At 48.1% G+C, this 23,959-nt stretch overlaps 1 protein-coding gene across 1 annotated transcript in view; it reads right to left on the reverse strand.

Annotated features, from left to right (window-relative positions):
- Positions 1-22,278, reverse strand: part of CA12 (carbonic anhydrase 12) — a 59,575-nt gene extending 37,297 nt beyond the window's left edge. Inside the window, exons 1-3 of the mRNA XM_058294315.2 lie at positions 22,148-22,278; positions 15,817-16,058; positions 10,538-10,558 (exon numbers count right to left, since the gene is read on the reverse strand). Coding sequence (XP_058150298.2) covers positions 10,538-10,558; positions 15,817-16,058; positions 22,148-22,278 — 394 coding nt within the window. The remainder of the gene's footprint in view (positions 1-10,537; positions 10,559-15,816; positions 16,059-22,147) is intronic.
- Positions 22,279-23,959: the final 1,681 nt, after the last annotated feature.

The following is a 23,959-nucleotide window of genomic DNA, read 5'->3' on the forward strand; positions in this document are numbered from 1 at the left end:
TTGAATGTAACTTTTTTTTTTTAAATAAAGAGAAAAAACTGAAAAAAAAAAAACCAACCTTACCATCTCTGACAATACATTTTGTAATTAGATAAACAAATAAATAAATAAATAAAGTGACTCCCTCGGTTTTCCCTTACAATGAGAGTATTTGCTTTTTGATGATCACTTCCACCCAAGTTACTTCTGTTTCTTCTCCAGAAGTGCAGTGGGAAGACTGAGGACTCTGGAGGCATTTGACCAGGCTGCAAATCAGAGCTCTGCCACGGACCAGCTGTGCACCCTTGAGCACATTTCTTAGACTCTCTGAGCTTCACTTACAAAATGGAAGTGGCCTTACCTGTCTCACTTGGCCGTTGTGAGGACGACACTGTGATAGCATAAGAACAGTGTCCAGACGAGGCAGGCTCTCAACACATGCTAGGTCCCTCTAAGCCAAATAGTCTCAATTCTTTCCATTTTTGAAAGGGCAAAAAACCTTTTAGAGCAAGTTCTCCCTCTGACTTCACCAGCATTCCCTGCCTGTCTCCTTTTACTTCTAATGGGATATGCATGGTGATTTGGCATTTCATTTCAGGCTGGTTTCGCTTCTGAAATCCTACCATCCCAGATCAAATGCTGCCTTCTCTCTGGTGCCTTCCCTGACTGCTGGAGCCAAAAAGAAAGAAAGAAAACATCCTTTCTTCATCCACTCAACAAACATTTCCTGAGCGTGTCCCCCGGCCAGCCCCTGTGCGTCCCTCTGTGCAGCCCCCGCAGCCAGGGTCCCACTGTCCACACAGGGTAAATCGTCCATCCAGGTGAAGTCTTCTTGGGTATACAAATGGCTCCTTGCACCCCCGCACCCCTCAGAGCACCTAAACACTGCCCTGCACGCAGCAGGCTCCAGGGAATTCCTCCAGCGGTAATTTGACAAGTTAGCCTTCCCCAGAACGCAAGAGATGCTACTTCAAGAGATCACTTGGGCTTCACGAAGCAGTTATGTGAAGAGAGGGCATTAAATTCCTGCAGTTCAACAACTTTTACAGGGAGCAACACTTTTTCTGCCCAGACACCCTGGGGTTCCATAGCACCAGCATTTGCTACTTGACCCTTGCCGATGCACAAGTTAAGCATTACACCAAAAAGTTTACCACGAGCCAGGGGAGGCTCTCGGGTAACTGCCGACAGGAAGCACAGCGGAGCAGCTGTAAGACTTCACCCAAGCGCAGCCCCAAGCAGTGAGGTGCAACCAGCAGGCACACAAGCCCGAGAGGCCTCAAGTTACCACCGGGGCTCCAGGAAACGGAGGTGCACATATGTGTGGGTACAGAAACCTCTAAGAATGTAGGTACACATGTGGGAACACACGTCTCTCTGTGTGCATGTGCGTGTACGTGCGTGTGTCGTTCCTCCCTGCATAACCAGAAAGACGAGTGCCACGGCCAAGCGTTTCTCTCCGGTCAGTTTTCCCAACCTGGGCTCCTGCTGCCCTCGTGCTGCTCTCGCACCGTATTTGTTCATAGATTACAGCTTCCTGCTCCTGCGGTCCAGTCCTACTCACTTTGGGTAGGTTTCTTCATTTATATGTGTCATCTCTTCCTTGCTCATCCTCCCGAAGCTGTTCCTCCCAAACCAATCACTGCACTCCCTCAGCTGTCCGTCCTTTTCATAAGAATCCGAAGCAGGTAGATTCAGGACAGTCCCTGGAGGAGCACCTGACTTCTCTCCCAGCCGTGTGTGGTGATTCCATTGCTTTTTTCTCCCCTAGCAACCACACTGGTCTTTGATTCATATTTCCTCAAGCGTGTGTTGCAAGGAACCATATCAAATGTTATGTCAACAGGTATTAAGTCTATTATATTTTTCTTAACCACTAAGACTTTTACCCTGATAAGGGGAAGAAAAGCAAGTTAACTTGGCATTATTTGCTTCTAACAAATCTGTGCTACTTACTTTTTAAAAAAATCACTGCATTTCTTCAATGGCTTTTACACAATGTCCTGGTATGAAGTTTAGGGCATACAATTCCTGGCATAAAAGAGGCATCCACCAAATGACTGGGAAAACACGTCAGGCATGGTTCTGCTTCTTGAACTCTGCTTGGGCCCCGTCATGTGTCTGAGTTTTCCTGGCCTCGTTTGTCAAGGTGGGGGGGGGGGGCGGGGGGCTTGGTCGCATCCGCATGTCCCCTGTGGACCCACCTGAGCAGCACTGGAGCTCTGGGTTCCAGTTTTAATACTTTGTAAGGCCCAGCAGAGACAGGGCCCTCATCCACAGTCAGGCCGCACTGGACAATTAAAATGTCCCGTGTCTATCCTCCTGGCTGGATTCCATCAACAGGTCACCGCCCCTCCCTTGGTTCAGCCCCCAGCCTCTTCTCCCAGATGGCTCTGGTCTCCCTTCGTCCAGCATTTCACACAGTCCCTGCGGCCAGGCTGACCTTTCTAAACTGCTTACCTGACCATGTCAGCTTTCTACGTAGAACACTATGAGCAGTTCCCTGCTGCCTCCAGAATGAGGGCCCAAATCCCCGGCTGGCTGATGAGCTCCTCACGCTCTGGCCCTGGCCTGTACCCCTGGCCCCTTCCCTCTCCCCTGAGGTCCATGGCCATCCCCAGAAGGCACCAGCTTTTTCACTGATCATTGCACATTCTGTCCTTTGGCCACAAATGCCCTTTAATCTTCTGCCCTTTGTTGGACTAGCTCTTATGTGCCCTTCAGATCTCAGCTTGGACATCACCTCCTCTAGGAAGCCTTCTCGAATCCTTTCCCTAAAGACTAGGTCAGGTCTCTCTCCTCTGTGCTTCATCTCTCTGTATTGTGATGCCCTATTCACTTATCCAGATAACGGAAGGTACCATGCCTTGTTCATCATTTCCTTAGCATCTAGTGCAGTATTTGGTACATAGTAGTCACTCAATAGATATTTGTGGAATGAATGTGAATCCGTTATCTCAGGCTAATTGAAAACAGATTGGTTTTTATATCTCTTCGATTAGTAACAAATGGGAAAACAAATGAACTATTCCACTAATATATTGATCTGTTAAAACAAATCTTTTAAACCATGATATCCATGGTAGTGGTGGTGGTAGGGAGAAGGTGGTTGGTGGTGAAAATGTAGGTCCTTACAGATATAAATTCCAGAAATTGATTTGTTGTAGCACTTAGAGCAGGATCAGGAAAAATATCCGTAAACTAGAAGGCAATGACAAGGGGGAGTCTTTAGATTTGCAGGTCAAAGAATAGGCATTAACTCAAGTTGGAGCCACCAAAGTGCCTCTAAGCATCCTGGGACCAAAGCCAGAGGGGAAACAGTCATTCAGGTGACTGCCTCAGGCTTGATCTGGAACTTCATTCCATAACCTTCAGAGTCACCTTTTCTCCTTTCCCCATTTCTGATGCAGTTTCCAGAAGGTGGAACAGCCAAGAGCTCCAAGAGAGGGCACTCTCTGAAACCATCAGGTGCCCTTTGCCAATCTCACTGTGACCTTCTGCTAAGGTAACTCTCACTCTCATCACAACTACAAAGCCTTTCCGGAGCCCCATGGCCCGGGAGAAGAAAGCAGCATGAGCCACTTGCCCTGAATCTGTGAGCATCCTTATGAGATCTGGACAGGTCTCAACCATTTCACCTAAAAGTCACATAGCTGATCTAGTCACAAGTTCATTGCAAAATTGCTTAAAAAGTTAAGACCACTTCGAAAGGAATGAAGTGCTGACACATGCTACAATAGACCTTGAAAACATTATGGTAAGTGAAAGAAGCCAGTCACAGAGGACTACAGACCCTAGGATTCCATTTCTACGCCACGTCGGTGGAGACAGAGAGTAGCTTAGTGGTTGCCAAGAGAATGGGAGTGGCTGCTAATGGGAAGGGGTTTCTTTTTGGGGTGATGGAAATATTCTTTAATTAGATGGTTGTGATGTTGCACAACTCTGTGAATATACTAAAAGCCACTGAACTGCATTCTTTAAAAAGGTGAATTTTATCATACATGAATTATACCTCAATAAAGTCGTTAAAAATACAGGTAAGGTGAGCCAAATGAACCATTGTATTTAGTTATAGCAATTCTGAGTCAACCTTTATAGATACAAGGAAGTGGCAGCTAGTATACACGGACTTGTTCCTTCCTGGTTGGCATAAATCAAATGTTCCTCAGGTAATTGGAAAGCTTCCTCCTTAAAGGAATACTTTTGAAAACTTAAAAAAAAAAAGCACCTAAAATTACTTTCCTTATAAATACCTGTAACACGGACCCAACACCACCAAAAAGTATATATGAACTGCAAATTGAGTGAAAGGTAGAAAAAGTTATCCCTTGCTGCCACTGCAGAAGTCAGGAACAGGCCAGAGAAATCCGCCCCCCCTCCCTGGGGGGAGAGAGGGGGGAAACAGTGGGATCCTGCTGCTGTATTCTCCAATCATTCTCTTCCTTCTGGAAAACCAGACTTTCCAGTCCCTGCCTGGAGCCGCCTTTCCCTTCATGACCTTCACACACCTGCCTTGAATTCAGCCTTCTTGCTGTAAAGCTTTCTTGTAGGCTGGTTCACCAGAAAGCCCAAAGGCTCCTCTCCCTCCTGGAAATGTGATGGGCTGCCAAGAGCTTTGGGGGGCTTCTGGCCCCACCCACACCTGAATGCCTGGGGCTTGAGACCAGCAGGAAGCCGAGGGAGCAAGTTTGAACACAGCCAGAGCCACACCTAGCAGGACACAGCCACTAGCCAGCCAAGCGCCAGCTCTCACTCTGCAGGTGCAAGGCCTCGGGTGGATGAGGGGCATTGGTGGGGCTAGGTTTGTATATCTCAAAGTCCTAATATCCCACCTCCACGCTTCTTACCAGGCTGGGGCCTCCACAGCTCAACTCTGATTCTCAGGTGCAAGAGGGGCTCAGCCCACATGGGCTGGCCGGAAGCCACAGATGCCGCGGACTGTCTGGGAGACTTCAGCTGCTTGGCAGGGGTGGCCGTGGTCATGGAACCAGATGCCTGGTCCCTAAACGCCAGGAAGCATCAGGAGATTAGGTCCCCTTCGTCCTGATTGGAAGGGCAAGGCTCAGAAAGAAGATTCTGGCCTGTGGGGCCTCCCGGATGAGGGCTGGGAGCCCTTGTGCTTTTTTGTTGAATCCCTTTCTCAAGAAAGAAATGCTTATTGCTTCTTCAGAAAGGAGTACCTTCTTGCTGTAAAAATCCGAGTAACCCAGAAAAGCATGAAGCAGCAGATTCCTTTCCAACGATAATATAACTCACTTTTGTTTGGCACCATAGAGTTTGAGGCATTTCACAAATTAGCTAATTTAATCTCCACCATAACTTTGTTAGGTGATGGAAAAGAAAACGGTTAGCTTTACTGAGTGCTTTCTGGGTGCCTTTTTCCATTTGTCTTCTTCAGTTCCCCCTGCCGCAACTACACAAAGCTGAGCAGCACTTCTCAAACTTGAGTGTGCCTCAGAATCCCCTGGGGGCCTTGTTAAAGCACAGGTGCTGGACCCCACCTTTCTGATTGTAAGTCTGGGAAGGGGCCCTGGAATTTGCATTTGTAACAAGGTCACATGGTGCATTTGACAGGGCTAACGAATGGAGAAAGGATTTTTCCTCTTAGTCTCCTTCCCATATGTGTCATTTCCAAGTCTTACTGTTTGGGAAGGATGACTTGAGCCCCAGGTGATACTGAGCCTGCTGGTCTGGGGACCACACTTTGAGGCCCACTGAGGAAGGTACTATTCCCATTTTATAGTTGGGGAAAGTGAAGCTCAGAGAAGTTAAGTTACTTTCCTAAGGCCACCCAGCCAGTAAGTAGCCTAACAGATCTCCACAGAGGTTTGCCTATTTCTCAAGTCTGTGTACTTTCTTCTTTCTCCTGGTTTTCTGCCCCCCATGCCATCACACCTGCCTTTAGGAACTAATGCTAACTCATCTCTCTTAAGGTGACCAATGCCCAAGTGGGAACATTAAAATACATGTGTTTGGGCAGCTACAGGTCAAGGTCCTCCAGGACACACACAAATCCCAATTCCACAACTCAGGGAAGATGAGAAATATTTATGAGTGGACAGAACACACCACATCCAAACAGACCCTGGATGTCATAACTTCAGTTAGAAAGTAACTGGGATTGCAGCTCAGATTTAGTAAACGATAGTGGATCAGCTGGCTAGCTCCTAGGGACACGGGGATAGGGATTTAGTTTCCTGGTATGAAAAACATTTTCTGGTCTTTTCTTGCTCTCTCTCCTCTCAAGGGATGCTTTGTACCTCGTCTCCTTTATCTTCAGAATGGCTGCTGGGAGTGGGGGAGAAGTCACCTGGTTTTTTGAGTTGGCTCTGCCTCTACCTTTTGTAAAGACAAGAATGCTCCTTAATTAAATCATCCTTTTCATGGTTCCTGCTCCCCAGCTGCCATTTTAAGTTCTCCCATTAGCTCTAAAGCCTACTTCTCATCCTGCAGTTTCAGATAAGGTCACATGGTGCTTTCATCCCTTTTAAAGAATAGGAAGTAAAGCATTCTTCCTCTTAGCTCCCTTCCATGTGTTTTATTTCTAGTTCTTAGTGTTTCAAAAGGGCTTGGGGAGGGTGTCCAGAGCCCTGGGAAAGGCTCATTTAAAGGCAAGTTAATATTCCAGCACATAGAGGGTGGAAAGCACTATAGGGGGAAGCCTGGAGACCCTGGGGACAACCCCTGAGGATTCCATCCTGATTCCCAAAGGAAACTCTTTAAGCCGGTTTATCTATTGTCCGGAGGAGGAGCTGCGGAGCTGAGAAAGGAGAGCAGCGTGAGGAGTGCAGTGGCGGCCCTGGTCACACTGAGTCCTGCCAGAGCCCAGAGCCGCCCGGCCCGGGAAGCTGCAGCCTGCCGCCTGCACCCCTGGCCATCCGCTCTCTTTCCAGGGGACCCTGCACCAGGATGCAAGACTGGTGTCAAGGATGCCCTGTGGGGCCAGGAGGGAATGGGGAGAGGCGGGATTCGCTCACTCCAGCCTCTAGTAGATGCAACGCTGAACCCTGGTGCTGGGAGGCCAGGTCACGGTCCCCTTCAGTCCCAACTCCTTGGAAGGTTTCTCTTATTTCCCCCAGGTCTCTAGCAAACTGAGGTATTTGTCTATTTCTGAATTAGCTCACACCACAAGAGCAACAGACCAATATCCTGGTGTCACCAGGGAAGGGGCATCATGCCCATTCTGTGCTCGCATCACGTGTTCTTGGGTCGTTGTTCCAATAGTCATTCTTTTAGGTTGCTTTGTTGGTTGGAACACACTGAGGTTTTTTGAGTCTTCGTTGTAGTTGTTTGCTTGGGGGTTTTTGGCAAAAAAACTGTCAGGATAAGATGACTCCGTCAGCCATCTGGTACTTTGAAAAAATGTTTATTGAATATAATAAGCTGAAAAAATTATTGAATATAACATACATACAGAAAAGTGCACACATACCATAAGAGAAGAGCTTGATGGATTTTCACGAACTGAGCACAGGACCCACGTGAAGGTACAGACACGGCTAGCAACCCCCTTGCCTCCTTCCAGCCACCACCACCCCCCACGGGCATCCACGGGTCTGACTTCTAGCAGCACAGATTGGTGTTAGCCGGCTAGAATTTCTCCTCAGCTCATGTGACAACCTGGCTTGCGGCTGCCCTTCATTTCAGAGGAGGGGAAGCTGTAGGGGCTGAACAGCATTGACTTGGGACCAGTTTCCAGTAGAGAGGGTCCCCGTGTCATCATTCCCAGTCTCTCTCCTGCAATCTAGCTCAGCAAACCTAGAGCCCACAGACACCAGCTGATGCTTCAGCTACCCAGGGGGTGACACTCAGGGGGTGGGGTGGCTGCGGCTTGGCTGTCCAGGGGAGCCATCCCTGAGGTCAGCCTAGCGACTCAGGGCGGGGAAGGGGAGGGGGTGAGGATGGAGCTCCCTTACCATGAACTTCTAGAAGCTCTACTGTGTGCTCCAGAGAGCAGGAGGCCCCGGGAGCAGGATGACTCGGCAGTCTCTTCACACAAAGAAGCCGAGTTCTGCACCCCGGGGAAGGCAGCCTGTAGCATTTGATTGCCCTTCAGGGCAGCCCTCACTGTTTGGAAACCGTTTCCCCCCAGCACCCCTGCTAGACCCTCCATTTACCTGGGCCTCTTTGAGCACAGGCTCCAGCTGCCTGTGCTCCTTTGCAGTCCTCCATCTGGCCTCCTCCACTCGGCCCCACCGAGGGCTGACTCCACATCACGTGTGTTTATTTCACTAATTAAAAACCAAATTTGCCTTTGTGCTTACCCCATGCATGCCAGGTGCCATTGAACTCTGCCCTGTGCTTCCTCAGCAAAGTGCTGGTCTAGCTGTGTGGGGTGGGACGGGCAGAAGACTGGCCAGGGCCAGTGGGCAGGAAGAAATGCTGAATTGGCCTAAATATTTGGACAGAGAAGCCCTCTCTCGGGGACACCCCTTCACGATGAAGGGACGGTAAATTTCCCTCCCACACCTTCTTGACACCGTGTCTCTCTGGGACCATCTCATTCTGCCCGAAGGAGCCCCGGAGAGACTTAACTTGTGTATCCACCACACCTTGGAGGCTACCAGAAGGGCAGGCGAGGTGCCGACGACTCTTGGCTCTAGGGACTTGGAGGAACATCTAGTCAGTGTCTCTAGCAGACTGCGCGTAAGAATCACTCGGGGAGCGAGTTAAAAAGGCAGGTGTTTTTCAGGCTCCCACTCTCCCTTTCCCAGATCCCAAGTGGGTCCAGAAATCTGCATTTCTGAAACACATTCTGGTTCAAGCCATAGTCCCAGAAACGTTGACCTAGAGGACCCGCCCCAGGCCACAGAGGAGAAGCAAGACCCCAAGGGCTGGAACGGCTTCCTCAGGATGGAAGGGGACAAGGCCCAGAAGGAAGTCCAGCCTCCCTCCACACCTGCCTCAGCCCCCCCGCCTGCCCCGCACAGGGACTCTGTCCACTCTGCCTCCGGAGTTCTCTTGACCTACCCTTGTCTTCCCTCTCTCTCACTGCCATCGCCACCAGCCAGATGTTCAAGACACAGGCTGGGTTTCTACAAAGGCCAAACGCCTCCTAGCCTCCCTCTCAGCCTTCCTCCTCCACCTGCTGGCCCTATGTTCACTCTTCTTAAAACACAAATTTACTCCTTGCCCTGCCTCTCCATCCACAGGACGATGTGTGAAGGGCCTGCTCAGCCCATGCCTCCCCTGTCTTTCTGACCTCAGAGATGATTACCTATAAACCTTCCTCCACCTGCTTTCCCTCAGACACCTTGCTCTTTCTTGCCTCCACTCTTGTGATGCCATCACTACCTTAGCTAATGCCACTTACTCCCCTCTCAAATCCTCCCCATCCTCCAAGGCCCAGGCGGAAGCCCTCCTCTTCCAGGAAGCCTGCCTTGACCATCCAGCCCCAGTGCTCTTGTTCTCCTCTGAGCAACCAGAGCACTGAACCATTTATTATGTTATTATTACCATAATAGTCTGCCTTGAATTGTGAGCGCTAATTCCCAGCTACAGACTGTGGTTTACCCTTTTAAAAACCCACCCTCTTAACAATGTGCCTTGTGCATAAGTGTATAATGGATGTTAGTAATGATGGAGCCGTCCTGTGTGACAGCTGAGGGGACCTGGACCTGAAGATAGCTCCTTGGTTGGTTCAGTGACTTTTCTCTGCCTCCTGGGCTAGTGGGCATCCAAAGGCTAACTTGCCAGTCTGGGTCAGATCTTTCTCTGGACTCTGCTACCACTGCTAGTTGCCATCCTGCAGCTTTAACTTCCATAGTGCACCTCTGCTTGCCTAGTCAGCTGACCCTCCTGCTCCTCATAATCTATCTTATGCATCTTCCGTGACGCTGCCCCTAAGAAGACATAATTAACATCCCTGCCTCCCATTCCCACTGTTGCCAATGACCGAATTTCCAGTTCATGGCCACACCCTAGCAGAACGGATTTTGAGCCCATTTTCCTGCAGGTGGCCAAACCAAACATCCTTTTAGACCCAATTCTACAGAAACCCAAGTGCAGACTTGACATTCCTCTCTCTCCACTGAAGACAAGTATCCCTCTTTCACTAATGACTGACCATCACCTGTTTAATCACTTGCTTATAAACATGACAACCACAAGTTAATTCTAGACACCCTGGCAGCTTAAATTCTGGGATGTGTGTGAAACATTCAAAGAGGAGTTCTTTATTCTTGGTTTATTGCAGGATAAATGTACAGGGAAGAGAGGCCCACTCCTGCCCAGGGCTCTTGCAGTCTGGAGGTACCTGAGCATCTTTACCTGGGAGGTTTGGTAGCGATCCTTGCGAGATTCTGGAAGCCCTAACACCATCATTCACAAGTTCAAGTGCACAGAGCAGGCGCAGGTGCTTGGAGAAAGTGCTCAATGCAATCCGTGCCTCCTAAGAGACTGGGACTTGTGGGGAACCATTCTTTAGAGAAGCCTCGTGCAAACAGCACCAGGATTGCTCTTCCCCACCCCTCAAAATACGCCCCCAGAGCGTGGCATTTCTGCATTTCTGGATAAATAACAGCCATCTCCTCAAAATAAAAGTAAAGTTTCTACTTACCAAAATAGGTCCACTTGGGTCCTGCAAAGCACAAAACAAAGCAAGTAAGTACAACTGAACTTGAATAAGTTGGAAAAAACACCGATTTTATTTTGAAACAGGTGAGATTGAAGAGGTGGTGGATGCCCAGAAATTCAAACTTTAGCTGAGTCTGAGTGAGAACGACATGGCTTCTCAGAGTAACTGCTCCCGAGGGAGGCAGGAGGATGGTGACTTCTGAAGGAGTAATGGAGCAGGGAGGGGGCGTGGGGAGTAGAAGCTTCCCAGACAGCTTAGAGAAGCCAAAATCTGTTATCCGAATAGGTAATAAATTCACAGGGCTCAAAATCAAAAGCTGACAAAAGGGTATACAGTGAAAACTCCACCTGCCCTTCTTCCCACTGGGGACAACAAATGTTATCGGTTTATTGTGAACCCTTTTACAATATAACTCCACACACATCTGTATTTATCCTCTCCCTCCCTCTCCCCCTTTCTCACACAGACATTTGCATTCTGGAAACACTGTTCTGCATCTTGCTTTTATCCATTTAACAACATTCACATCAGTACATGAAAAGGAGAAAACATCTCAAAAGGAAGGTTTCTCTTCTGAGAGAGAATTTCAGGGCTGGTAGGAGAGTGTAGAAGACTTTCTGCAGGAATATAACGAAAATCACCTCCCACCTCCCGCTCCACACCTTTCACACATCGAGGTCCTTAGTTTCCACCTCAGAAAGGTGTTTTAAAGTCATCCAGAGCAGGGCTCCAGTTACCCTGCCAACCTCCCACTTCCCCTCCAGGAGACTGGGACCCTGAGTTCAGACATGTCCCCTTAGGTGCCTCTCTCAGGGGGCACAGCCAATGTGGGGACTGTCCAGCTCCTAAGTCCCCCTCTCCTAGTTTCTCCCCATGCCCTGTCCGTGATTCCTGGCCTGTATGGATATAGCTGGAAGAGGAAGGCTCTCCCATCTCCTTTCTCTCTTGGGAATCAGTTTGCAGTAACCCTGATGGACGAGCTATCCACTTTCTTACCTCAACTGGGCATTCCCTCCTCAAGCCACCAGTGGTTTTTAAATGCTGAAGAGGACTTAACTTTGTTTTCTTTTTAGCTGATTTAATCTCCTCATTTTTGTTGTTATTTCATTTCTTTGTGTCAGTGTTTTTATTTCATTTTGTTTTTAATTTTCCACTTAATTGGTATCAGAGTTCTAGCTGTGCATGATTTAAAAAGTCAGGCGGTTCTGCAAGGCTTTTTATGAAAGAACCATCAGTCCCCTGACAGCTGGTGTTTTCCAGCTCCCTAGGGCCACCTTCCTTTTAAACCTCTTTAAAATATTCCTATGGGATGACTTCCATATCGCTATAAAAAATGCTTCTAGTGTTCCTTTTTGATTTTTTACGTTTTGGCATTATTTATTGACGTGTCTCCTGGAAGAGAAGGATTGAGGTCTCTCTCACACTCCCACACTCCCTCACCTCGTTTCACAGGGGAGGAAATGAAAGCCCACTGAGGTGACATGACCTGCCCAAGACCATGTGGCTGCCGAGTGTCAGAGCAGAGTCTCTACATTTACCAGCATTTCTCATGAACTCAGGGAATCTCGGAGTCCCTTTGGAATCATTTTTTGGGGGGCTGGGGGACAGAGGGAGTGCAGACTCTTTTGAATATCTGATGAGTACTACAGACCTTTTCCTCATAAAAACGCCCATAAGCTCAGACACAAACTTTGCTGTCCAGTTAATTTCAGGAGGTCCACAGACCCCCTGAAGCCTTCTATGGGTCCCAAAGGGGTTAAGTGACCCAAGGCTCATACCTCCCATGAAATAGCCGGATGGGATGAAGTTGGATGAAGACATCCAGAACCATGGAGGAAACCAAACATTTGTGTGACCCATACCCCCTGCCCTCAAGTTTACTACCAGCTCTTTCACTGAAACACTAGTAAAAAGGAACAAAAAAGACATTGCCTTGGGTGGAAACTGTAGTAGACATCAAATCTCTTTTCTCAACATTTTCTTACAGCATTTTATTTGAGGGGTTCACTGTTAAAGTATAATCGTGACTTTCAGAAACACATGAAGCCAGATTGTTGGCACTTAGCAAAGCAGAGAACTCAGGGGTCGAGAAGGTAAAATACCCAAATAACAGGGAACTTTACCCCCACTTCTTCCCCAGAGAGGCACAGGCCTCTTCAGTGATCCAGACGTCACCAGCATCTGCTGCTTCTCCTCAGTCCTGTGTGGGCCAAAAGTTTTCCTTGCACCTGCCCCCAAAGCAAGTCATATCCTTATCCTACAGCTTCTGTATCCTCCCCGAAGCTTTCTAGGCAGAGGTTTTCCCTCTTATTGTAACTGTCATCCTCAGATGAGGCGCCAGTATAACACTCTGGAAAGCTCAGGGACAAATATTATCAGAGCGGACACCTGGGACTGAGGACCCAGGTGGTGACACAAGACTGGAGATTCATTCCTAAAAAGCAGCAGCATCCAGAGCAAACTTTCTTGCCCTCTTCTCTCTGAGCAAGACTGCTCGGTCCTCAGATCTGGGTGCTTTGGGTGTAAACGGCAGCATGTGCCAGGACTCAGTAGCTGGAGGGGTGGGGAGAAGCAGCACGGTAAAAGGAAGATGAGGACAGGCAGTCATGAGGGTTCACGGGTGAAGAGTAGGCCAGCCTGATTCACCATCAGCCCAGAACTGATCTCAGGAATCCTGAGAGAGAGAGAGAGAGAGAAAGAGAGAGCGAGAGCGAGAGAGAGCGAGAGAGAGCGAGAGAGAGCGAGCGAGAGCGAGCGAGAGTGAGCGAGAGCGAGCGAGAGTGAGCGAGAGCGAGAGCACACACATGCACACATGTGCCATATTTGGGAATGGCGCTTCTGGGTCCCCACCTTCTAACTTTAGGGGAAGGAATCTCAACAGGATTAAACTGGCTCATCACAATGCAGACCAATATCCCGGCTACAGGTCCTTCTAGGAAGAGAATCTTACCTTCCCAAAGAAGGTCATCTGTTCTAGCTAGGGGACTTGGGCGGCTCAGTCGAGATGCCTGTTAGAACTTGCAGGCCCAGCTCACACTGAGCAGGGAGAATGCTCTGGGTGCTCGCTGAGGAAATGGTATTTACAGAGATCTAGGTCGGGGTTCAGAGCCCTGCCTGCCCCTTGTTCTGGTGCTAGAAGCTTCCCTGAGTACCCATTCATCATCTGAGCAGCCCAAGACTGCCCAGCTTCCCACACCAAGTTCAGGCAGAGCAGGCTTGAAGAATTCATTAAATGCCTCTCCAAATAGCACAGCAACCAAGAATTTCAAGGTTTTCTCCAGAAGACGCTTGCCTTTACCTTATTACGCTCCCTCCCTCCCCAACCCCAGATGTTTTTCTGGACATTTGCCAGTGCCAACCGCTGAAGTTTAAAAGCTCCAGGCAGACCACACTTTGACCCTACTACTCAGTTTAGCCCCTCTCCACCCTCATCTTGGGCTAATACTGACATTCTACACCTCAGTGAATTTTGCTTTGACCTTGTCCCCTGAGACAGTTAAAAATGGGAGAAATCTTCATGAGAAATAACAGGATAAAAAGAATAAAAACAGAATCTAGAGTTAGGCAGGCTGGCCATACAGTGTGAGGTGAAAAGTGGATTTATTTTTTTTTAACACGCTTAACCCTCTTCTCAACTTGGAGGATCACAAGGAGATGGGACAAAGGAGGAGGGAAAGGGAGAGGAAAAGCAAGCAGGCACAGGAGAGAAAGGGAGGGAGAGGGCAGGGGACAGGGGAGACTGAGAAGGAGAGAGAAGGAAGGGCATGGAGAGCAGGGGACAGGGAGGGGACAGGGAGGAGAGTAAGGGAGGACGAAAGGGGGAGGGGAATCAAGCAGGGGAAGAGGGAGGGGGTAGAAGGGGTTGCTTCAGAATGAGGGCAGTAACAGGATGTAAGGAAAGCTGGCAGTGAATGCCACTTCTCTCTTGTCTTGGAGCAGCTTGGAACTAAAAAGGAGTTTTCTGGTGAACCTTAGCGCAGCTTTATCGAGAGGAGAGCAAAAGTGAAAGTTTGCAATTGTAAAAATTAATTTTAACTTTTATATATTTCCTTTCTCCTACCTGCCTTCTATTTCTTCATGGTCAAATGAGGGAGATAGTATCAAGCAACCATGCCAGTCGATGGGTTAGAATTTAATTAATCCCAAAGCTACTCACAGCCTGGCTGCCCCTGCCTCCCTCTACTCTCCCCCACAGACACAATGACCTCCAGGAGTAAAAGGAGGCTCAGAGCTTTTAGGCTGCTGAGCAGCACCAATTTCCAACCACCACCGCCAAGCCAGGGGAATTGATTTTCAGCCATTATAGTCACACTGGATCACTATATGAATGTTTCAACCTAACCCAAGTCCAGCAATCAATAAAAAATGCTCAAGTTTCAGAGCACCCACAAATGTCTTGGGGCAAACTCTGTCAAGGGCAGGAGGCTCTATCATTTACCCAGCCAGCTTCCACAAAAGGCACCTTCAACGCCCCCAGAAAAGGGTTCACCCAGCCTGCTGGAGAGACAGGCAAAAACTTGGCATCCTTCTCTTGTTCCAAAAAATTAACTAACCTCACCCTTGGCTGCTCACCATAACTCGCTGCCCCAACCTGAGCCCACAGTACAGCACCCACACACACACCTTCCTCCCACCCCACTCAGCACCCTCAGCCTCTAGCCCTTCAGGGTTAAGGGCACTAATTACACTAAAAAAAAAGGGTGTGTGTGTGTGCACATGTATTCAGGAGAGTAGAGCTCTTCTGGAGAAAAACAGCGATTAAGGTAGGGCTGCCTCATGCCTCCAACTTGGAGGTACAACTGAATGGCAAGAAGTCTCACCCTCAGAGAAAAGCTCCCCACTGTCTGAGGGTTCTGCACTGGGGGACAGCTAACCCTTCTTGGTGATCTCGCCGTGGCAGAAAGCCGGTCGTTTCTATGCTATCTGCACGTGGATCATCAGGGGCAGAATATTACAAATTCTGGTTCTCCTCCTCTCCAAGTTCCCAGGTCATCCCTCTTGAGCTGGGGATGCTCCGAGAACACACGAACGAATTTTAACACCAAACTTGAGCCAAGCACCATTAGAAAGACAAACTACTTCCCCCAACGGCACCAGAGGAAGAAACAGCATCCCTTCTAAAAATGCGTTCTTGGATATTAATGCCTGCCGTTCCCTGCTCCCGAATGATGACTTGACTTGGTCGTTTAAAGAGCCCCGCGGGAAACCCCTTCTCCCAATCTGAGCGCTCAGATTGCTAGGCAAGAAGGTGGAAACGTTACCGTTCTCCGGGGCCGGGCTGGAAGGCTGTTCCTTTAAGATAAGCAGCAGGAGGACCGCGGCCGCGCGCAGGCTGGACATCTCCAGGCGGCTCCGGGGCCGCCGCGCGCTTCCCGCGCTCTCGGGCCGAGCGGCGCTTCCAGCCGCGGGCGCGCGCCGGGACCGCGAGCGCGCAGGCGGGGCGCAGCTCCAGCGCGTTCGCTCCTCGTGCTCCCGGCTTCCCCAGGCTGCTTTTATAGAGAGACTCAGCCCCAAACAATGATGTCACCGTGCGGGGGGGAGAATGCCCTGCCTCGCGGAGGGCGCCAGTCCCGAGGTGAGTTGCAGCCCAGACTTCCTCCGCGCTCCGGGGCGCAGCGGCCAGGGCGCTGGTCGGGGCCGGCTGACCTGGGAGCCCAGCTTCGGGCCGGCAGCGGGCAGGCCTGGGTGAGAATCCGCCTGCCTTGGCCCCGTGGGGCGGGGTGCTTCTAGGGACTCTGTGGTGTGTCACTGTCCCTCCTCAGAAGCCACCCCACACACACACAACACCGGCACAATGCAGTTCTGGCAAGAGCGTCCCTCAGAGCCCTGGTCATGGGCCTGCCTCGACTGGGCACAGGTTAGGGACTGGACAGGGCAGCCAGCTGCATTCAAATTCAGAATCTGTGGGATGTACCGTGCACCCTGATTCGGTTCTTAGCTCCGAAATTTAGAAACAAACAAAAAATATCTAACTGAAAATATGTAAAAAGTACAGTAAGGGGCAAGTGAGCAGCTTTACTGAACAACTGGAATTTCACCTAATAAATAGTCAAGGCTCACTCTAGTTCATAAGTGCATCCTCACGAGGAAGCTGGGGGCAGGGGTCCCTTCTCTTGGGTGGGAGTGGAAGAAAAGGACTTACATGCATCCACCGAGTATGAATTGTATGCCAGGAATTGTCCTAGGCATTTAACTTTTTGGTCTAGATCAGTTTCCAAGTTCTGTTTCCAGTGCATATTATCATCAACTGTTGTTCATTTCTGTCCATTTTTCCCACATATCTCTATCCTTTTCAACATCTAGTCATGTATAGGTGGTTCTGAACCCCCTTGTATTTAGTCCACTTCCAGCCTTAAACCAAAGGTCTTATTAACTACTGTCCCCAGTATCTCTACAGTTGTTACTGCCCCCAGTATTCCCACCTCTGATGGCATTTGTCCTTCTGTCTTTCCTGGGCTCTCTGAGTGTCGCTGTGCTGCTCCGGGTCCTGGGCTCTCTTTCCTCCCTGCCTTGTGGTCCCACCCTCTTTGGCTCCCTGCTCCCTCCAGAACATTGCTGAGACTGCATGTTCTGAAAGGTGCCCACCCCCAGCCTGGTTTGTGACCCCTGGTTTTGTGAACTGAGCCATCACACCCTCTTCTCTTGGCCATAGCACCAGTCCAGCTCTCACGTCCACAGATCTGTGCTTACCTCAGCCTAAGTGGACGCTCAACCTGGCATGCGAAGCTGCTCATCTGTCTTCTGAGAGCCATCAGGAAGCATAGGCACTATCTAGGGCGGTCCACTTAGAAGAGCTTGGGGAGAACCACTGCAGGTTCAGCAGTGCAGAAATTGAGCCCAGAGGTGACTCACTTGCCCCACATTTCACCACTAGCTAAGGGTGAAAGTGGACAATGTGCTCACATTTTGTTACTCCTACTCCAGGGCTTTTCCCTTTGTTAAGTTTAGTTTCTCCTCAAACATGCACCTCTAAGTGTTCTCCAGGGATCCCCAGAGAACCGGAGGTTTAAAAAAAGAGCAGGGAGGGGTTGGATTTAATAGAACAGTAGGGCTAGATTGTGCACTGGGGTTGAAGAAGAGGAAGGAGAAGGTTGAAATGTTTACTGCTTGGCTAAATCAGAACTTTGGTTAATTAGTAAAGAATGGATAGCAATTAAAGGGAATTGAGGATATAAACTGAGACCCAATTGCCCTAAATGCTTTGGGTGGATTTTCTTTTTCTCTTAGTGGATCAGATTTTAAAAAGCAAACAGAAATGAATAGAGTAAGTAAACTTCAAAAGAACAGTATTCAAGCTGAGTGTCAAGGGGCCCCCAACACACAGCACAAAGCTTACCAGCTTAAGTTCCCAGCTCTGGGGACCCTTCCCTGCCAGAGTCTCCCTGAGGCTTGTGTGTTAATATGTAAGAATTTGTTTTGCAGTCTCAGATGGGGCTATTGCCAGCCAATAAGTAAACCATTTCTCTGACTTAGGGTAGAAGATGGAGAGCTTCTCTTCTCAAAATGTGGCAACCCACCACTGCATGACACACCCAGACAGAAGGCTCCAGGGAGCTGTGCCCTCTAAAATGTCACATCTGAATATACCTAAGGACAGGACTGATGAGTCTACAGGCAGAGGAGTGGAGAGGAAAGAATACAGGATTTGATGCCAGGAGTTCTGGATTGATATGCCTGCCACCACTTACAGGATGACCTTGATAGTGACTCAAACTCTCTAAACTTCAGTTTTCTCATCTCTAAATTGGAGGCGGTAATCCTGGCCCCTGAAACATTAACAGAATCAATCTTTGGCTGCAATGAAATAAGGCAAGTGGAAATATTTTCCTTCATGTATTCAGTCACCCAATAAATAGTTACTGAGTACTCTCTGTGTGCCAGCCACAATGCTAAACCTAGTCCCTGCCCTTAGAGAGTACATAAACCTAAAACAATCTCAGAAATAACTACACAATTATAATTGCAATAGGTGCAATGGAAAGGCAATGTGCAACGGGAGGGGGCTGCTCTGTCCTGGGTTATTGAGGGGAGATATTATCAGTCCCAGCAATTACCTACATAAGTACGTGACTTCGTGAAAATTTTGAGGTGCATAGCTAATCCCAAACTCTCTTTCCCAAAGCTGGAGTCATTATGCTGTATGTTCCCCTTACATAGGCTAATCAGGAAACAGATGTGGCTCAACTGATAGAGCATCCGCCTACCATATAGGAGGTCCAGGGTTCAAACCCAGGGCCTCCTGGCCCATGTGGTGAGCTGGCCCATGTGCAGTGCTGCCGCACACAAGGAGTGCCATGCAGGGTGTCCCCCCTCAAGGAGAGCCACCCTGAGCAAAAATGCAGCTTGCGCAGGAGTGGCACTGCACAGAGAGAGCTGATGCAGCAAAATGACGCAACAGAAAGAGACACAGATTCCCGTGCCACCTGACGAGAATGCAAGTGGACACAGGCGAACACACAGCAAATAGACACAGAAAGCAGACAACGGGGGGAGGTGGGGGGCAGAAAGGGGAGAGAAATAAATAAATCTTAAAAAAAAAATAAGCCTTTCAGACATGGGAAGCAGATATGGCTCAATGGATAGAACTTCTACCTACCATTGACAAGCTGGCCCACATGGAGTGCTGCCATGCGCAAGGAGTGCCCCTTGCACAAGGAGTGCCACCCACACAGGAGTGTAGTCCGCCCAGGAGTTGTGCTGCCCATATGGAGAGCTGGCGCAGCAAGATGATGCAACAAAAAGAGACACAGAGATGCAGTGAACTGGGGAGCTGAGGTGACGCCAGAGAATAATCGCCTCTCTCCCCCTCTGGAAGGTCCCAGGATGGGTTCCCAGAGCCACTTTAATGAGAATACAACAGACATAGAAGAATGCACAATGAATGGACACAGAGAGCAGATAACAGGGGAGGGGGAAGAAATTGAAAAACAAAAAAAGCCTTTTAGGCATAAGGTTAGGGCATAGAGAATTCTGTTTCTTTAGGGAAGAACTAACTCATCAACAGTGTCATTCAATTGGGACTGTACCTTAGTATGAGGCCAAAGAAAAAGCTGCTGGGAGGAGAATGAATACTTATTGAGTGCCTACTATTTGCCTGGCACTGTGATTGGCAGTTTATCCTTACAATAACCTTGTGGGACAGTGTTAGGACTGCAGTTTTACAGAAGAGGAAATCTGAAGTTAAAGCCCTTTTTTGCCCAAATTCACAAGGCTGTCAAGTGACGGGGACTGAATTCTCAACCCAGATGATTCTTTTGTTTCCAAGGTCCAGGTCGGCTCTTTCCACAACTACCCTAACAAATTTTTTCCAAATGGGGACATTTTATTTCTGGATCCCTCTGAGGTGAGGATTCTCCTACTTTCTAGATGCTGTGCTGTTCATTTGTTGATCAAAGGTACAGTGTGCCAATTCTGGCAATCAAACAGTGCTCAGCACAGGACATGGCTATGTCCTTCTCCTCAAGGCACATGGGGTTACCCAGGGACCCCACCCTGAGATCAATACATATGGCACCAGCCAAAATGAGCCTGCAGAGCTTTGAATCAATTCAACACACTTCTCTCAAGCAAAGGAGAAGAGTACTACCAACTGCGTAGTACTTTGTTGTATTAGTGAGCTCTGCTTGACCTAGAAAAGGGAAGGGCAGGGAGGGAAGGAGAAAGAGAGGAGGGAATGGAGAAAGGATGGATGGAAGGAAGGGAGGGAGGAAAAAGCCAAGGGGTGTCCTCTGGCTAGGCACTACCTGAGGGAACCTCTCGACCAAGACTGAATGGACCCATTAATCCCTGGGGCAGTTGTCCAGGTCTTTAAAAATATACCTTTATGTAGCATTATTCACACCTGCTTCTTTACCTTCCTCAGCTGTGCCCTGAAGTCATAAACTCTGTGTGAACCCAAGCTCCTCTGCTCAGTTTCAGGCAGGATCAGTGGGAGAGCAGTGTGACTCTGGTGAAAAAATGCTGGACTCAGAGACTCTGCCAATAAACACCTCTGGGACCTTAAAGCAAGTCTCTTGACCTGTGGATGCCTCTGGCTCCTGAAAGTCAGAATAAGAATGTCTACCCCCAGGGGTTGTTGATGTGGAATGAGGAATGCAAAAGTATGTTGAGGAAAACAAAAGCATTGAACACACATAAGAAATTATTTCAAGGACGAGCTTGAAACAATGAAGTTAGTTTGACCTCAGCCTTAGTTTAACTGCTCTAAAAAAACGAAAACTGTGTTCATAAAAGGGACCCTAAATTCTAACCCAGCTCCTGCCACCATGACTCTGGTCCGCTGAATCCTTCAGTTGCTGCTTCTGTCCAGAGGGGAATGTTGGCTCTTCACTAAGACCTTTTAAAGCACTCCGTGCATTCATTGTAAAAGTATTCTCTGCCCAGAGAAAATTAGCATTTTAAGTGAAAGTGAACCTCATGAAAGATGTTGCCTTACCTCTTTCCAGGTAAATGCTTCTGTAACCATGGTTAGCTGACACCAAGACAGCTTAGGAGATACCATTAGCCTCTCTATAGTAGCTTCAGGTTTCTTGCATCCGTCTGTCCTTACACACCTACTCTCTTTTCAGGGGTTTGATCCAGATCTTGTTCTTGTTCTCTGTCTGAAGCACTGTCCTCTTTCACCCCTGTCTTTTAAATCAAAGTGCAGTCACACCTGACATTCCAGGAAGGTACCAACCTAAAGTGAACAGTGCTAAAGTCGATTCCGACAACTTCCATCTGGAGTCAGGGAGGCAGAATGGTAGAGGGGAAAGAGCGTTAGCGGCCCTTGAACCTGAGTTTTGAAACTCACTACTTGTATGATAATGGACATATTGCTTAACCTCTCTGAGCCTCAGTTTCCTCCTGATTAGAGATATGACAGCCACAGAATTAATCTACCTCAATGGGCAGCAGTGGCAATAACTATTATAAGTTCGAATGTGAAGAGCTTAGCACAGTGGCACATACCAAGCACTATGTAAATGGTACTCTCTGCTGCAGAAGGGCCCTGACTGGCTGAAGGGGGACTATTTTGCCCCACAGTTCCAACCGTGGTTTGGGCAACCCTACCACTTCCATGGCATTTAGGAGAGAATGGGTGAACATTTCCAGATGTCACTTTACCCCATACACCACACACTGACCCCTCAAAGAACGGAGTTTTGGTCCTAACAAACCTGTCTCCCTAGTGAAGTAACAAGGCTTTCTAAACCAGTAGGCTCAGGACCACTTTTTCACGGGAGATACCTGATCAGAAAAGATTGAAGCTGAGCTCAGAGATACCGCATGCTCATGGAATAGGTTGGTAATTTCCTCTGGCTTGGACACTCTGGTTCTCTATAATTGCAAGAATGTATACACTGCCCCCTCATTTCAGGTGCCTTCACAGAAAAGTGACAAGCAACCACCAGTTGCTTGCATTTCAGATGCATTGCTCTCTACTAGATGTAGGGTATTAGGAATGTGCAGTGCGATTCTTCTGCTTCTCTGCCACCTGGAGTTTTTGTACCACCTTGTTTCAGCTGTAATGCCTGATAAAGACCTCAGTAAGCTGGAGGCCTGGTGCAGTTAGTGGTGCTGTCTTCCTGACGTGGACAGGTGAAGACTAACAGGTTTCCCAGCAGACCAACCAAGTTGCCTCTCTGGCTGGAGGCCAGTCCTCGCGGCCATCCAGCTTCCTCCCAGGTCCCGAGAAACGGCTCAGGTGTGTCTCCTGGCCTGCAGAGCAGGTAGGCCGCCATGGCCATATTGTCCCCTCACCCAGGGCAACACAGCCAGCGAAATAGCGACGTTTCCCTAAAGAGAGGCCGCATGGTATGCCCACCAAGATGGGCAAAGAAGAAACCTCACCTACAGAGCTAACTTCTTCATGCCCGCCCCACTCCCCACCCTTGTTATAAGAGTTTGGGGCTCAGTTTGCAGTGGAATGATTTATAACTGGATCGCTTATGTCTGCGTCTCCACTTTCTAATACTGATGCACAAAACTGTTTTTGATGTTACTTACCTCAGTTTTCTCTATGATAGAGGATTTTGTGGCTGGTAGGAATGACGGCAAGATACAGTTAGAGTCCTTAAAAAGAATGTTTGAAGTATCAGAAAATTAGAAGCCCAGGAGCACGGACTCTGTCTTCGAATTCTGTTTTCTTTAGAAGGTGTAGGGAAGGGGGAACTCCTCCGTCTCTCCATTTTTATGATAGGAACTGTGCCACTTAATTGCAGTGAGAGCATAAAATTCCTTTGGGGTATTTAGGAAGAACACCATCCTCCATAATTACAAAGATTGTGCCTGTAACTCTGAAATTGCTATTTTGTTTGTTTTGTTTTGTTTTTGAGGTACCGGGGCTGGGGATTGAACCCTGGACCTTGAGTGTGGGAAGCCAGTGCTCAACCACTGAGCCACATCGGCTCCCCTGAGTTTTTTTTTTTTCATTTGTTTGCTTGTTGTTTGTTTTTGCATCTGCTCCCCTATTTGTTTGCTTGTTTGTTTGTTTTTAATGGAGGCATCCTATAAAATACAAGGATAAATATTCCCCTGCTTCACTTAAAAGTAAGGGAACATACAAGCATTTGTTTTTTAAATAGGACCTGTGATAAGGAGCCCTGGGCTCATTTTACCTCTGACTAAAAAATCAAGTTAACACAGGCCCAGTTCATAGTAAAGAAATCAATTCAAAGGTAGGGAATGAGAGAAACCCCATTGTAATCAGCCTTACATAACTAGCCATCGGCAGACCGGAAATGGTAAGAACGGGGGAAGGGGGCAGAGAAAAGTTATTGAAGGAACCATGCTGATTTGTAGCCACTGTCCAGACGAAAGGGGAGGTGAAGGGAAGGAAAAGATAACTCTGTGGTTTTCCACTTGGGGGATGAGCAGTGCCATCGTGTTGTGAAGATTCAACACAGAGAATCTGATGCTGGGTAAAGTGTGCCTGGCAGAGACTGGAAACAGAACTTGAAACTCTTAACTGGAACAGGGAAACATTGAGTGATTTTTATAAACAAAGTTGTTTAGAAGGAACTTTTAAAAGAAAAAAATCGCACAATAATCCATCTCACCTGACAAAGTAACTCTTCATTCTTCATATTCCTTTCTTATTCTTGTCCATGTCAAAACAAAAATATTTACTTGGTGACTATCAGAGTAAATGTATTACATCTTGTATAACACTTTTCTTGTCTTCTTTTTTTTTTTTTAAAAAATAACATTGGATCATAGCCATTTTCCCACCTTTCTACATTGTCTTAATAATTTTAACATTGACAAAATCTTAAGATAAGTTTTAAGAAGTCATGAAGTCTGGGAAAACTAGACATTTTAAAAAGGGAGTCAAGTTTCTTGAGTGACTTCCTTGAGAAGGTCAGAAACACTCCTAAAAGAGTAGCAAAGATACAGTTAGAAGGATTCAGAGAAATATAACAA

The sequence above is a fragment of the Dasypus novemcinctus genome, chromosome 3 (genome assembly GCF_030445035.2).
Source record: "Dasypus novemcinctus isolate mDasNov1 chromosome 3, mDasNov1.1.hap2, whole genome shotgun sequence".
In the NCBI taxonomy this organism is placed as follows: Eukaryota; Metazoa; Chordata; class Mammalia; order Cingulata; family Dasypodidae; genus Dasypus; species Dasypus novemcinctus.